The sequence below is a fragment of the Neofelis nebulosa genome, chromosome 16 (assembly GCF_028018385.1).
Source record: "Neofelis nebulosa isolate mNeoNeb1 chromosome 16, mNeoNeb1.pri, whole genome shotgun sequence".
Taxonomy (NCBI): domain Eukaryota; kingdom Metazoa; phylum Chordata; class Mammalia; order Carnivora; family Felidae; genus Neofelis; species Neofelis nebulosa.
Genome location: NC_080797.1, coordinates 32,768,022 through 32,783,678, shown reverse-complemented (window position 1 = coordinate 32,783,678; position 15,657 = coordinate 32,768,022). Strand labels below are relative to the sequence as shown.

Genomic DNA, 15,657 nt, shown 5'->3' with positions numbered 1-15,657 from the left:
TCTAGTCACCCAACCTCTCTGGGCTCCTTGGAGGCTTGAGGGAGGTGCCATACCTGGAAGTGTTGTGCAAACTTTCAGCGATGTATAAATAAGAAAAGCTATGTTTATGAGGTAAGTCTTGTCACCTACATTTTATAGGTGAGGAAACTGAGGCCCCGAGGTGAAGTGCGTGGGCCAAGGTCAACCAGTTTTTAGTGCAAAGTGTGTTCCTGTGATTGCTGTCACTAACCCAGAACTGAAAGAGGAGTCACTTGCCCAAGATCACACACAGTGGTACCAGACTGAGAGCCCAGGTGTCCCAGTTTAAACCTTGCTGATGCCACTTTCCAGGTCAAACAAATGAAACTTTTCCACCATGGAAGAGGATGATGTAACTGGGCTGCTTCCTGTTTCTGCTGCCCAGGCACGCTTGGGCTGTGGTGAGCATTGGGCCCCTTGGCCCACCTCCTCCCAGAGCAGCTGTGATTCTGGGACCTGGCTGCCCCCAGATCCATGGGAAGCTTCCAGCAGACCTCTTCCCTTTCTGGAAGAAGGCAGGGTTCATGGTCCCCTCCTGCAGCTCCTCTCTAGGGCACAGACCCAAAGCCAGTGGGATGGAAGTGTTTTTATTAGAGCTTTGGTCAGACGGGGCGCAGCCGGGCTGGGGCTTTAGCAGGTGCTGGGACGCTATCCAGCCCCAACCCACCCCTCTCCCAGGAGGCGCTACCCCGGAGCGGGAGGGCAGCGCATCCGAGCACAAGAAGGGACCCCGCCGAGACCTGTCCCCAGTCTGGGGCGGGCTGACGAGCTGGGTGGGTAATAAACAGTCCTATTGTACAAATATACAGCGCGGGCCAGGGCGGGGGCGGTCGACAGCGCCTCCCGGGAACCGCGACGGTGCGCTCTGGACCCGGCTCTGCGGCGAGGGCGAACGGGCAAGGAGAGCCTAGCCGGCGGCCCGGGTGGTGATGAGGGCGGGCCGGGGGCGTCATAGCCAGGGAGGGCCGGCAGCCAGGGCTGGGGCAGCGAGGGGTTGGGTCGCCCTCAGCCCGCTGGGAGGGGGGCCCCGGGGGAGGGGGGAGCTGGGTAGGGGACGGAGGGGGACGCGGAGAGCTCAGTCGGAGTAGATGATGAAGCCGGAAAATGTGCTGTATTTGTTGCTGTTGCCGCCGTGCGCTTTGCCTCCGTCGAGTTTGATGAAGACCTCATCCCCCGCGTCCAGGTGCAGGATCACGCTGTTGCTGGCGTAGTCATAGTTCTGGTCTGCGTCCTGGGCTATGGCGCTGGCGCGCACCTGCGGGGGTGGGGGTGGGGGTGGGAATAAGGGGGTGGGGAGAGTAGGGATGGTGTGTGTGAGAGGGTAGGGGGGAGGAGGGAGAGAAGTAGGGTCGGGGAGGGAGGGGGACTGTCAGAGGTAAGGCAGCCACGTGGGTAGGATCTGGAGGCCCTAAAAACCTGCCTTCAACTCTGCCTGCTTCTCTCGCGTCATCCCCCACCCCTTCCAATCATAAGTGTATGTTTTGGGAATGGGTTATAGAGGAGCCCTGGATTTCTAGGGCAGGTGTAATCTGGGTCTGAATTAGGAATCAAGGTGGAGTTGGCCTCCTTAACTCCTCTAGGTCTTACCGTCTGGCCTGCAGAGGACGTCAACAACGCCTTCAGGGATGGCCCAGACTGGAACTCCCTCCTTGCAGAGAGGAATTCTCTGGAACACCAGGGGATGGAGGGCCATCCCTTCTCTCCTTATCCCTTCCTCTCTGCTTTAATTGTAACAATAATGCCTTACCTTTCAGCCACACCCACCTGTTCTTATGTCAGCGGATGGACACAGGGATGGACACCTTGGCCCCATAGGTCAGGTGGCTAGACTAATGCCAGGTGGCTACTAAGCAACCACCCTAGTACCAGAACCCAATATTTCAACTCCTTGTCTGTAGTTCGTTCTGGGGTCTTTCATACTGGAGCAGTGAGATGGAAGGTCTGGTAATTATTTCCCCTCCCAAGGCTCAGATTGAGCCTGCATCCTGGCCTCCAAAGAGCTATAGCTATACCTGTGACTATTATCCCACCCACAGAGGACCTTGGGCTCCTCCTGTCTCACCACAGAGTGGTAGAAAGGAAGTGGGTGGAGGGAGGGAATCCAGGCTTTCCATCTTTGTGTGATCCTCAGTCTGATCTGCTATCCCTTCCAGTCCTTGTTTTGATGGGTGAGGGGAGGGACAGGCAGTTCAATGAAGCAAGAGGGCACCAACATTTGTGTGTGAAGTCTGCTGGTCACTTCTGGGGGCTCCGACTATAATCATTAGATACTGAGGGTGAGTGATGGTGAACAAATTCCCTCCAGGCATTCCTCTCCAACTGAGGCAACACAGGGCCTGAGCCATAGGATCTGGGGCCTTTCCAGGATAGCCTGGGTGGAGAAAGGGAAGACAGGGGACATCTCCAAGGTGCAGGCTTGTGTTGAGGGGAGGCTGCATTGAGTGGGGTTCTCTCAGTCAGGCTTTTCAACAGCCCCTCTCCAACCAGCCCCTTCCCTGAAGGCAGCTCTCCCAAAGGCTAACAGTCTGGGCTGGACCAAGCCAAATCAGGGGAAGGGTCCATTCTCCTTCCTGGGCAGGAGACAGAACTGCAGGTCAGCTGTGCCGAAGCTGCTGAGTCAGCAGCAATGCTACAACAGGGGCACCCAACGTATTTGCATGCTGGCTGCCATTTAAAGCCCAGATCCTTCCAGCCCCTTCTCTCCCCTCAATCTCTTCTTCCCCCGACCAGGGGCAAGAACCGTTTGGGGACACTTAGCTGGGAAAACTCACAGTTCAGCTAAAGGTGGGGAAAAGCAAATGAGGGGAAGATGCTGTCTTTCAAAAAGCTCAATTTCTCTGTTCAGAAAAAGGATGAGAAGATCCCGCCTCACCACTGCCACCTTTATAAAAGCCTTCAGATGGTGGGGGAAAAATTTTTAATCTTGATGGGGCTTTGTGTTACTAGGAAAGCGCTCAAAGAAAGCAGCCAACTTCTATATTGTTCCCTGGGCCCTAATCCTCATAGTATTTATTATTACGTATGCATTTCATTATCTTTGCTAATAAATTACTACTAATAACAATTATTTTTATTACCCAGATTAATTGAGCCTTAACTCATTAAAACAGTGTGCTTCTTAATAGCCAAATCCATTAGAACACAGTCATCTGTCATCAGGAATCTCCTGGTGATGTGACAGGCATCAGAACTGTTATGCTTATGTTTATTATTTATTCATCACCATGATTGTTGCTGTGATTATCCTAATTATCCATGGAGGCAGGAAAAATTGATGCCCTTCCATCCTTAGATAGTGGGGGGATCCAGGAATGGAACCCAGGGGTCCTGATTCTCTGCCTGAGACAGGAAACAGTTGAGGCATCCAGCTTCTCCTGGAGGCCATGGGGAAATTTGGGGAATTGAGGCTGCCATGGAAGGAGGAAAGCAAGTCTGGTACTTGTCACGAGGGGGCGCTGTAGAACCACCTCCTCAAGGGCTGCCAGGGGAAGGGAAACTGAGGCAGTGGTCTGACCAGGGCCCTGGAGGGAGGAGTGGGGAGAACCCAAGAAACAAGCTCCTGCCCCCGGATCAGTGCTGGGGTGTTGGATATACAGGAGTGGCTCCCACAGGCAACCAGCCTGGCCCACAGGGGACACTTGTGCTTTCACATATTTCCTGGGTCCCTGCTGAGTTAGGCACTGTGCTCTGTGCTGTGAGAAGCATTCAGGGCTAGCTAGAAAAGGACAGTGGGGAGCCCCTCTCCCACTGTCAGGCATCAGGCTGAGCTCCAGTGAGGCCTTTATTTATCCAGTGGAGTCCTCAATTTATCTACTACCCCATCTCTCACCTCACTCAGGTTCTGTTGTCCAAGCCCTTCCCCTTTTGTGATATTCACCTCCCCAAAGTCCCTGCCCTGGACAAGTGGCACCTTGGCCATAGACCCTGGTCCATCCCCACACAGCCCCCTGTCTCCTGGCCCAGTGTATTAATTTCATGTCTTCCCTGACATCCGAACTGTGGATCTTTGAGGCAGCTGCAGGGAGCTTACCTCACTCAGGGCACCCACTCCTAACTTACAGCCCCTTCCTCGGGCTCCTCAGATCCCCATGTCCTAAAGACCAGGCCTTGGTGTCCTCAGGCTACACAGTGGTGACTCAAGGCTCCCCTTGGGGAGAGGGGCTGGTGGGCCTCAGGCAAGGACAGAGCGGAGGACTCAGCGCTTCAGTGACCTCTCCCCTCCCTATCTTGCGAAGGGAAAGGCCAAGGACCAATTTCAGTCCTGCCTTCCTGAGGAAATTCTGGAAGCATTTCTTCAGGCAGGAAGCCAGAAAAGAAAAGCACAGAGCCCAGCAGTGCCCCAGGTCTTGCAGCCATGGGAGGCAGAAGCCCCTCTGTTCTGTTCCCGTCCATTGCCCAGAGCCATCATTTTGTCTCTGCTCACTTGAATGTCCTCTTCTACCTCTGAGCCAGCCTTTCCCTGCACTTGACCTTTTTATTTCCTCCCTAGCCATGTCTCCTCACCTTGGGGACCAGCCCAGTTTTGCCATCCTCTCCCCTGACCAGGTTGGTCTGAGTGGGGGCAGGCACCAGTGAATCATTCCCTCCAGCTAACACATTTAGGGATGGGAGTTGCCAGCTGGGCCCCCGATCCCCCTCTAACACACCAATCGCTGGGGTGTGTTATTGGGTGGTTACTATTATCTCTCCTGCACAGACCATGAGGTCCTGTAGGGCAAGTGGATCAAACCCCTGCTACCTAGCTCCAAACCTGCCTCTTAGTCGGGGCTCGAAGTGAGTACGTGGGATGACTAGTGAGACTTAACAAGTCTTTTGAGCAATCTGGAAGGACAAGTCACAAAGAACGTACGGGAGAGGGGTATAGGCCCCAGTTTTTAGTGGGGGGGGGGGCATGGTCTGAGTAACTGTTAAAATGCTGGATCTGTGAACCCCCTAGTTAAAGCCACCTCCTATTTTCTACTAGCCTGTGGTCCCACCTCCAGTGAGTACCTCTTCGTTAGGTTGTGCCAGTGCCTTGCCCCTACTGAAGGGGGAAGAGGCTTTGAGATGGTTTCACCTCCCAGTGACTGAAGCAAGTGATCCTGCCCAAGCAGACGTCACCTTTGGGGTCTCCTCGTGCCTCATCTCTGGAGCCCCACTGGAACCTCCTGAGGTGGTACAAGGCCTAGGGCCCACTGGTGCTCTGGTGACCAGCTTCCTATCCAGACAAAATGGGCCCCCAGTCCCCTTAGACCTCAGCTCGGTGCCAGCCCAAACTTTCTTTGGGAAAGGAAGAAATTCTATTGATGAAGGTGACATTGCTGCATCCTTTATTGGTGATTAATAAGGGAAATCGTGGGGCTGTCTGCAGAGTGAGCTCTCACTGGATACTGAGGCCTCCCATTTGGTCAGGAACCAAGGACAAAGAGGAGAGACACGGGAAGCCTCATAGAGACCAAGTGAGAGAGAAACACTCAAGGAATAAAGAGGGGTGTTAAGCCTGGGGGGAGAGAGGCCAGAGACTCAGGAGAGACAGATAGGACTGGTAGACACAGGAGACAGACGGGGACAAGAGACAGAGTAGGAGAAAGAGGCAAGCAGGAGAGAAAGAAGAGGGGGCAGACTTACAAGTGCCTGGTAGTCTTTGTGCTGACTCCCAGGCCTGTCCTTTCCCCCACCCCCAAGCCAGGGTCTACCTGCAGTGGGAAGGATTCCAACAGGGTCCGGGGTCCCAGTCGCAGGAAATTTCTTCCCAACTCCCACCATCCTAGCTTTAGTTCTGACCCATGCTGGTCTCCTTCCACAGGAATGCTCCGCCTCACCGCCCCCCCCCCCCCCCAGTGGCCCTAGGCCATCGTGGTCTGGGAGCCCTGGAAAGGGAGGGAGTAACAAAAGGAGAGTGAGCTGGGCAAAACTGTCCCCCTAGGGCAGGATTAGGTCGAGGCTGGTTCTGGGGCAGCAGTTGCAGGAAGAGCACCATGTACTACCCTCACAGTACCAAGGAGCCCACCTAGCTGCCTGCTAGCTTCGGTCTTTGGGATGGGGAAAGTGAACGCAGAGGATCCCCTGACACTCCTGGAGGCAGGAGCTGCAGCTGCAAGATCAAGGGAGGGGGAGTTTGCACCTCTTTGCCTCCCTCAGGAGGAAAAACTTTTCCCCCCAGAGGTTGCTTTCCTGCGCCTGTAGCTCTGACACGGTGGGAAGCGGCCGGGCAGCCCCGCGTTTTGCAAAGGGCGTCAGATCGGCGCAGTGGTCCCTTCTCAAGGGCGGAGGATGGATTGCAGCTAAGGCTTCGCGCCCCTGGCTCCCTTTGCCTCTGCGCCCAAAACATCTCCTACAGCTCTCCTTGGCTTGCGCGCCTAGCGGTGCGCCTGGACGCCCGCGGGCGCCGAGGCTGCCTTCCCTAGAGCCCATCATTGCCCTCCCCTAATTGCCCGCTGGTATCAACCAGAATTCCAGCTCTCAGATATCGCTTCCCAAGGGCCAAGCCCCCAAGGACCAGTCCGCGTGCCTGGGAGCCCTGCGCTGTGATTATTTGCATTTATCTCCCGCATTTCCAAGCCGCGCGCAGGTGCCCAGCGGCGTCTGCCTTGCAGCCAGTGCCCAGGAACCGAAGAGTTAGTGCCAACAGGCCCACCATCCCCGCATGTGATGCCTAAGCGGGGCCGCTGTAGGGTCTCTACCTGTGCTCGCTGGTACCCTATGCCCCGGGCTCCCTGGGTGCCCTGCCCCCAGGCCAGCCCCATGCCCCCGCCGGGCCCACCTGGCCGTTCTTGCAGAGGTCCGCCCACATACTGGTGCCGTCGCCGCCTCGCATGAGGACGTGGTAGGTGAAAAAGTAGGTGCCGGGAATGTTGCACGTAAACTTGCCGCTGGTCGCGTCGTAGTTGTTGCCTAGGTTAGTGACCACGTCGTCGAACTTGAGCACCTCGTAACCCTCGTGAGGGTTCTTGAGGCCGGCGTAGAAGGCCACGCGTGGCACCGTGGTGTAGGTGGCCGTGCTGATTGCGCCGCTGCCCCCTGCACCCGGCAGCCCGGGAGGGCCGGTCTTGCCCGGCTCACCCTTCTCCCCGGGTGGCCCCACAGGACCCGGAGGACCTGGATCCCCAGGGGGTCCGGGGGGGCCCGGCTTGCCTGTGCGGCCCGGCTTCCCCTGGGGGCCCTGCACCAGCGTGGAAGGCGGGGGCGCGCCGCTCTGCTCGCTCAGGGCGTCGCCGCCGTCGGGCCGCGCGCCGGCGCCGGGGCCCCGCGCTGGGTAGGGGTCGCATACCATGCGGCAGGTGCCCAGCATCTCATAGTGGCCGTCCGGGCCGCCCGAGCTCACCAGCACGGGGATGAGCACCACCAGCACCAGCAGCATCACCACGCCCGCGGCGGCCGCCAGCAGCGTTTTCCGGCCGGCGCGGAGCCTGGGGAGCGCCGGGCCGCCCGGCCGCGCCGTCGGGGCAATGGTGCCGGCGGGCGGGGGGCGCGGGCAGGACGCCCGCGCTCAAGGGCGGTCCGGCGGGGCTGCGGGCATGGGGCCGGGCCCGGAGCGCCGCGCTGCGCTGGATGCGCTGCCGAGCCCAGCCGCCGGCTCCTGCCTCGCGCCTCCCTCCCGCTGCGCGGCCGGACTGAGAGCGGCGGCAGCCGCGTCCTGCCCGGCTCCTCCCGCCTCCTCGCGCTCGGGCCACCGCCCCCTCCGCCCCGCCCCGCCCCGCCCCACCAGCTCCGCGCGGCTCCGCGCCCGCGAGGGGTGGGGCTGCGGGCGGGGTCGGCACCTAATTGGGCCGCTGGCGGAAGGGCTCCGCCCACCCAGGGGGGGCGGGGCCGAGGGCGGGGCCGCGGAGATGAAGGCCAGAGCCCAGAGAGGAACCCGGAGACTCCGCGAGCTAGAGGCTGAGATTCGGAAATGGGGAGGATACTAGAGTCTGAGAAACAGCAGAGTCTCCTACAAGAAAAGGGGGAGTAGAGGCCGAAAGCCGAGTGGACGAGAGGGCTACAGGGAGAGCTAGAGAGCGCCGAGGGAGACAGAGAGGAGAGGCCTCGAGGGTTTGTTTCGAAAAAAACCGGGAAGGGAGGCTCCAGGGGCCACCGCACGCAGGGTGTGGAGGCTGGGTCGCGGGTTCCCCAGTCCACGGGGATAGAGAACAATTGAGGGGAGTATGAAGCGGGGAGCAGAAAAAGGACCAGGAAGAGGATGAGAGGGAAGAAGAGAGGAAGGCAAAAGGAAGATGGGGACGGGGGGGGGGGGGGGGGCATTCTGCACTCAGGCCTCGCAGACCACCCATCCAGGAGATCTGAGGATGGTGTGCCTGTCAGGGTGCGAGATCTGCGAGCACTGACAGCAGCTGGCCCTCCTCTTTTCTGGCGCCCAGCTGGCTGTTCCCTGGACCCATCTTCCTCCAGGATGGGCAGGATATTCTACCCATACCTCCTTGCCTCTGCCCCTTCCTCACCGAGCTCCAGGCCAGACAAGGCTTCTTTTTCCCGGGGGTTGTGTAGGGTCCTCCATTTTCCTCTGATGACACCTCTTATCCCTGCTTTCAGACAAGGGAGAAGTGGGAGCCCTAAATAAGAAAGTGGGCACCCCACCTCATTTCTACATTCTGACCAATGCAAACAATCCCTGAGTGGTAGCTCCCTTTTCAAGCCTCCAAGAGGGGGGATAGGTCTCCTCCAGCCCCTTAGCTCCTCCTCCACCCTAGCTTCCTCAGCAGCCCCCTAAATCTTCTCCCCGTCAGGTTGCATGAGGCAATCCTCTTCCTCAAGTGCAGTAAAGTGTTTAGGTTGCATAAACGGAAATGTGTCTGCTTCCATCAAAATATTTGTCACATTATTTGAGGCCTCGCTCGTGCTGCTCCACTGCTCCTCCTTCACCCTCCTTTATCCAGCCCACCAGGGAGGGCTCTGCCATTGGGAGGCCTCTGGCTTCTGCTGAAGGATGACCCTCCAGCCTCTTTCTTTTCTCCTGAGAGGCCCCCTGCCACCTCACACTCTCCCCCTGCTGACCTGTCAAAACGGTCCACATGATTCTCTGACTTTCTCTACCCTAGGTTGAGACTGATTACCGCCACCCCTGGGAGGAGGAAAGGGACATGAGAATATGAAATGAGGAACTATGAAAGAGGACCTTCCAAGCACTGATGGCAGCGTGAGGTTGAGTGGCCCCCACCACCAAAGAAGGAGCAAAAAAAACCCCTCAATAAATAGCATTTGTCCTGGGCTTACTGCGTGCAGGGCCCTGTATTGAATGCTTTACATACATGATCACACTCAATCTTCACACCAATCCCTAGAGGTAAAACCCATCATTATCCTCATTTTACAGATGGAGAACTGAGGCTCTGACAAGTTAAGAGATTTGCCCAAAGTCACACAACTAATAAGTCGTGGAATCGGGATTCAAACCCGCAGCCCGACTCCAGGCTCTTCCAACCCCGGAGGGATTGGGTCTTTAGGTACTGTTCACTGTCCAAAAAGAGGAAGGTGGTAAGTCTGGCAGGAGGGGGACGCTGGGCTGTGCAGCTAGACCTCCCAGGCTCAGGAAGACAGTCCTCAGCTGTCAGTCAGCCTCCTCCCCCCACCCCCACCTTGATCTCCCCTAGTATGACTTCTCGCAGAGCGACAGAGTTGGTAACCCGAGGGACAAGTGCGCCGTCTTTAGCGTGTGATTTGCACAACCCCCCTCCCCCAGGTTCGCACGCACACGGGTCTCTCCCCTGCTGTCCAGCCGGGGCTCGTCTGCCGCCGCCCCCACCCCCACCCCCTCAGCCCTCCCAGGACCCGCGGGGAAAGTGCGGCGGGCGACCCAGGTCGGGGACCAGGCGGGAGCACCCGCCTCCCGCGCTTTCCCCGCGTCCGAGGGGCGCGCTCAGCGCGGCGAGGCGGCCTGGCCGCCCGCCCCCCGAAAGACCGCCCGCTCCCTGGCGCGGTGTGGCGTCTCTGTCAGCCCAGCCGGATTCTCCCCGCTTCGCTGGAGTGGAAAATAACGGCTTCAAACTTTGCAGAAAGGAGCTGGTGCCAGCACTTTAATTAACAGCCATCTTGGCCTGTGAGCCTGGGCCACCGGCTCCCGCCTCCCGCCTCCCGCCGGCTCGCCGGGCCCCGCCTCGGCCCCGCCCAGGTCCCCGAGGGACACGAACCCCCACCGCGGAGTCGGGCGCCCCGTTTCCGCCCGGACGTGAGGGCCTGGACGGTTGGGAGGGCGGGCGCTGCCTTGGGGGGCGTCCCCCAGCTTAATGACTGCCGACCTCCCCCACCCCGCCCCCCCACCAAATTCTCTGGAGCTCGGCGGTTGAAGAATTCGAGATCTGCGTGCCAGTCCTAGCTGGTGATTTTAGGATAGCCTAACCTGCAGCGCCTCAAGTGTCCTCCTCTGGAAAAAGGGCTGTTGTGAGAATGAAATGAGATATAACGTAGGTGAGCACCGGGCTCTGTACCTGACTTTTGTTATGCATCCAGTAAATGGTGGCTAATATAATTCTTTCACCTCCAGGCTAAGAAGGCCCTTCCACCACCCCTAGGCCTTGGGGATCCTTCTCCTGCCCTCTTCCTACAGGTTGCTGGGCTTAGCGCTAGGATAGGAGGAGGATGGCCTAGGCTTCTAGGTTCAGAGACAAGACTAGATGAGTGATGAAGGGCCCCTGGGGTTCTAGCTTTCTGTCCTCTTCCTCAACCACCTGTCAAGGCCAGGGACCCAGGTTTACAGAAGGGGAAAGACATGAGCAGCGGTGGAAGAGAGCTGGGGGCTGAAGATCCAGCTTTGTTTTCCCTCCTGTGACTGGGAGCCCCCTCACTCCTAGAGCCCCCGTCATTTCAGTGGTGGGGAGGGGGGTGCTGGCCATTGCAGCGGTGTGCAGAGGGTACAGTAAGACTCTTCATTTACACATAGCTGACTTTAGGAAACTGGGTGGCTGTTCCGTGGTATTTTGGGGTTTTTTGAATGAATGTGAGTGGGTGTGAACGTGTAAGAGACAGTTTGTGTTAATGTGCGTCTGGGTTTGTGAGTGACGAGGGGGATGCTGTGCCCTGAATCATCAGCTGGCAGACCTGCGTTCATTTGTTCACTTGTTCATTCAGTAAACATTTACTGAGAACATCTAGCTGGGCGCTATGACGCGGTAGTGCTGGTGTGTCCAAAAATGAGTAAGACCGAAGCCATACCCCTGAGGAGCTCACTCTTTGGCAGGTGACACAGGCAGCAAGAAATGGTAAATGTTATGACACTTATGAAAGTTTTTTGAGCACTTACCAAGGGCAAGATCTTGTTCTAAGCACTTTACATGGATTATCTTATTTAAATTTAACAACCTATTATCATGGACTTAAAACCATCACATGACTTCCATCATTGAATATCAATAACCCCATGAGGTAGGCAGTGTTATTTTCCCCATTTTATAGCTGAGGAAGAACTAAGGCTTGGGTACGGGTTTGCATTAGGCGATATGAAGCACAGATGGAAAAGTCCCTGTCCAGAGGACTCAGGAAGACTTCAGAGGGACGGTGTCACTTTTTCCATCTGTCTCATGCATCAATCCTCCGTCCATTCTATAAGCTCATATTAACTGACCGTCCACCGCATCTCTTGTTATCACAGGACACAGTGATGGCATGAAAAGGCTTCTGACCTTATGTAGTTTACGGTGTCTGGAAGGAACCTGGACGGTTAAACAACCACCTGCTATGTAGCTTGACAAACTACCTGGGAATATGTGGGGTGCTATAGGAGTACGCAACAGTGTTGACTACATTAATCTGAGGGAGGGAATCATGGGGAGCTCCCTGGAGGAAGTGATATTTAAGTTTAAGCCCTGATGAAAAAGGATGGCAAGGTGAAGAGGAAGGCCACCAGAGGTGGAGGTAAAAGGGAGGGAGGGAAGATTATTCCAGGCACAGGGAACAGCCTGTGCTTAGGCCAAGCTTGCAGGACATTGTGGGCTGTGACAAGGAGTGTATAATTCATCCTAGGGGCAGGTAGAAACTACTGAAAGGTGTTGAATGAGTGATGTAATCAGACTAGAAGGATCTCTCTGGTTTGCGTGGAGTGGAGGGGTTAAAACATAGTAAGAGTATCATAGGCAGATTAGGTAGGAGGAAGTTGCAGTGGTCCAGGTGAGAGCTGATCGTGGCCTGCTGTGGATGGGATGGGAGTGGGGTGGGGAGCATATTTCCAGGTTTGTAGAAGGATCTTGAAATGTTTATGAAATGAATGAAGACGGATGAATGTTTTTGCGGTTACCTGGGTACCAACGTGTGCCAGTCACTTTACATACGCTATTTCGTTTAATCCTCACTAGAAGTGTAAGGAGTAAGCGCGTCGGAGTCTTCACGTTGGAGATGAGGATGCTGAGGCTCAGAGAAGTTAAGTAACTTGCCTGGGATCACACAGCTGGTAAGAGAGAGAGAGAGAGTCAGGATTACAACTCAGGTCTGTTTGACCCCAAGTAGGGGCTCTTTACCACTTGGCCCAACAGGTACATACCTGGTAGGAAAAGCAAGGAAAGGCACTTGAGTGAGAAAGAACGGCTTGAATCAGCCAGTTGTGTGAAAGGCATATTTTTGGTTTTGAGTTGAAGCCACTGGTCTACAGTCCTGGCTCGGGCAGGATGGAGGGCTAGGCAGCAAGAGACAGAGGCTGGATCTCAAGGCTGTTAGGCCATGAACTTGCCGTGTGTGTTTGGGGAAATCTCATCACACTTTAGGGCTTTCATTTCTTTCTCCGGGCTGGAGAATTGTCCAGGGCAGCTCTGAGAGGTTGTGATTCTCCTATTAAAGAAAACTCCCCATTGTCATCCATTAAAATATTTAAAATCCCTGTATGACATTTTAACTCAGATACTTCCAGATCCACCACGGGAAAGGCCTCCGTAATTTCAGCCCCCTTTGGAGAGGGAACGTTTGGTCAACAAGGGTGAGAGAATGGAAGATGTGTTGTGATCCGGGGGTGAAGGGCCAGGACACCCCGAAGCGGGTTGGCCCCGGGGCTGGGACTCAGAATTCCTCAGTCTGACTGGGTTTCCCAGGTTGGTGAGGAACCTTCTTCAGAAGCCCCTTCCCCAGCCCCCATATCCAGAGGAGGAGTGGGTGGCATTAAGGGGGCAGAACCCAAGAACCCACATCATAGGCAGGTTTTCATATTCCCTCGCCAGAGAGCTCTGGGCTTTGTGCCTGGGGGTTCCATTTGTGCCTGGGGGTTCCCTGGACCTCCTTCCCCCACCCCCCTCCCCACCTCAGCCCAGCAACCACCTGCTGCCCCTCCCAACCCAGCACCAGGGAGGCGGCTCCGAACAGGCCCTGGCTGTGGGACTGGGACGAGAGACCTAATAAGAGCTGCGTCTCCCAGCTGCATGTATAAGTAATGAGGCTCTGCAGCCCCAACAGGAACCAATATAATGGCGGGTGCGCAGGGTCAGCCTGAGAGACAGATAGCAGGACGCGGGAGTGACAGGCAGTGCAATTATGCTGAGCCTCCTGCAAAGGCAGCAGAGAGAAGGCCCCTGTCTGGCCAGCAGGGTCTGCATGCTTCTCACCCCCTCCCGCAGGCATTGACTATTCCAGAACCCCCTCTCCCCTCTACTCCCTGCTCCCCCAGCTTCAGGCAAGGTGGTGGCAGGCAGGGAAGAGGAGAAGGGTTGGGGAGAGGGCAATGGAGGAGCAACTGGGCTGGTGGGGAGTAGCTGGTTTTCCTGGGTTCTGGGGAGAAAGCCTCCTACTCCCCAGGATGACTGGGGAAGGCTTTTTCTTTGGAAGTCCTGTCTCTCGTAGGAAAAAGCCTACCCCTGCATTCTTATCCCAGGAGACCTAGAACTTAGGGTCTGGGAAGGTTTGAGAGACCTCTCCTTTGACACACAGGGAAACTGAGGCCCAGAGAGGAGAACTAGCTTGCCCGAGGTCATAGACCTATCGGAGGCAGAGCCAGATGGGAGCTCCTTGAGCCCTTTTCAGGACCCTACTGGTGGGGGTCAGGAGGCAAGGGGAGGAGGGACTGATTGACCCCCCCAGTACCAGGTGGTCCCCACAGGCTCTCTGAGGGTAGTAGTGGGAGGTGTGGCTTGGAGAGGTCTGAGAGCTGGGTGTGGGGGTTGGAACTCTGTCTGCAGCAGTGTCCTTGGAGAGCCTGAATCAACCAGGGTTGGGGGGGCCCAGCCCCACTTCCGTATTTAGGTGCTCATATTGGAGCACCTCACAGCCACATATTTGAGAATGGAAGTAACTGAGACAGGATCTCCGAGGTGGCAGGGCCAGTAGAGCAATGGAGCAGAGCGGCGGGTGCTTAGTAAATGTTCACTAAACTGAACCCTTGAATGGGGCCAGCTTCAAGGACGTGCCGCCTGTGCACTGACAAAGGCCTTGCCCCCAGAAGGGACCTGCACTTGGTTTTCTGCTTTGCTATCACTGTCTTGAAGTTGGCTCCACATTTTCATCTCATCCTGGGTCCTGTCAGTTACATAGCTGGTCCTGCTCCTGAAACGGAGATGTGGTTTGTTCTTGGAGGGGCTCTCCTGGCTTTTCCCTGCCCCAAGCTCACCCCAGGATGCCCTAAATGGAGGGGAGCACAGAGCTAGGAGAAGCTGACGTTTGAGGGTCTCCACCCCACAAGGGCTGACTGTGCATGTGTGTGGTAGGGAGAACCTGGCTGCTCTGACCTGTCAGCCTCCATCTCATCCACGGGCCTGTGTGCCCATCACTGACTCAGGCAGAGGGCAGGGCGTGGGGTGTATGGAGGTGGGTGCCAACACACAGACCTCCTGGTCCCAGCTGGAGTTCTCTGTCCCTTGGGGAGACTTGGGCTCTGTGCTTATTTGCACCCGGCCCCCACTAGGGCAGGAGGGGCTGGCTAGGGGTGGGGTGGGAGGCTTAATTAGCAGCCCAAACCAGGCAGCAGGCGGTGGGCGCAGAGCAGGCTGACTTTTCCCGCTATAGATCTGCTCTCCAGGAGAGGCACTAGCCGGCTGGCTTAGGCTCTGGCTGGGCTATTTTAGGAATATTCTTAACTCTTCCTGTGCCACCGCCATCACTGGACCTCTCTGCCAGCTCCAGACTGTCCTCCTCCCCATCCCTCCTCCCAGGTCCTTGCTTTTGCTCTCTGGCAGCTGAGAAGGTCACAGTTTCCTCCTGGGTGAGGCCAGCTGCCTTTCGCCAAGAGAAGTTTCCATCTCTGCCCCCTCCCCCAGCTCCCCTTGTCCCGCCCTGTGTCTTCTCCCTCTCCCCTTCATCACAGCTCTGGCCTAAGGAGATTGGCAGATTTCAGCATTTCCCTAGCCCCTTCTTCTCACCTTGTGAAATTGGGATGGTTAGGCTCCCGGCCATAGTGAAACAGCTGGCCTGGGCCCCTGGGAAAAGCCAGGAAACCACAGTCCAGGCCTCCTGCCTGCATGACTTTAATGCCCCATTAGGGCCAAGTTTCCATTTGGGTATCCCACATAAGAAGCCTGAACCTCACAACATCGTGGGGTTCCCTCTCCCTATTTTTCTCTCCCACTCCAGTGCCTGGCTTCTTGGACAAATCTAGACCAGGATACAGGGATTACTTGGGCAAGGCCAAGGGAAGTCCCACTGGGGCCCAAGAGGGTCCATCATTAATAAACCTGAAATTCTAGTTAAGATAGGGGAAGAGGTCTCAGCTCACTTGGTCTGGGGTTTCCACGTCTAGGCCGGGTCTGCCTGAGCTAGGGG

The 15,657-nt window shown here is 56.6% G+C and overlaps 1 protein-coding gene and 1 long non-coding RNA gene across 3 annotated transcripts; one reads left to right on the top strand and one right to left on the bottom strand.

Annotated features, from left to right (window-relative positions):
• Positions 1 to 589: 589 nt before the first annotated feature.
• C1QL1 (complement C1q like 1) lies at positions 590 to 7,669 on the bottom strand. 2 transcript variants are annotated; one of them, XR_009254890.1, is made up of 3 exons: positions 6,761 to 7,669; positions 1,606 to 5,539; positions 1,161 to 1,273 (listed from the first exon to the last, which is right to left on the bottom strand). XR_009254890.1 is itself a non-coding variant. In XM_058703515.1 (2 exons), exons 1-2 carry the CDS (start codon positions 7,355 to 7,357, stop codon positions 1,094 to 1,096), a joined length of 777 nt encoding a protein of 258 aa, XP_058559498.1. In that variant the 5' UTR covers positions 7,358 to 7,660; the 3' UTR covers positions 590 to 1,093. The 2 variants fall into 2 exon arrangements, 1 of the variants encoding a protein (XP_058559498.1); XM_058703515.1 differs by lacking the exon at positions 1,606 to 5,539 and having other exon boundaries at positions 590 to 1,273; positions 6,761 to 7,660.
• A 148-nt stretch (positions 7,670 to 7,817) lies between these two features.
• Positions 7,818 to 9,202, top strand: LOC131497316 (uncharacterized). The gene is made up of 2 exons (XR_009254891.1): positions 7,818 to 8,028; positions 9,033 to 9,202. It is a non-coding gene; the product is annotated as an uncharacterized LOC131497316 (long non-coding RNA).
• Positions 9,203 to 15,657: the final 6,455 nt, after the last annotated feature.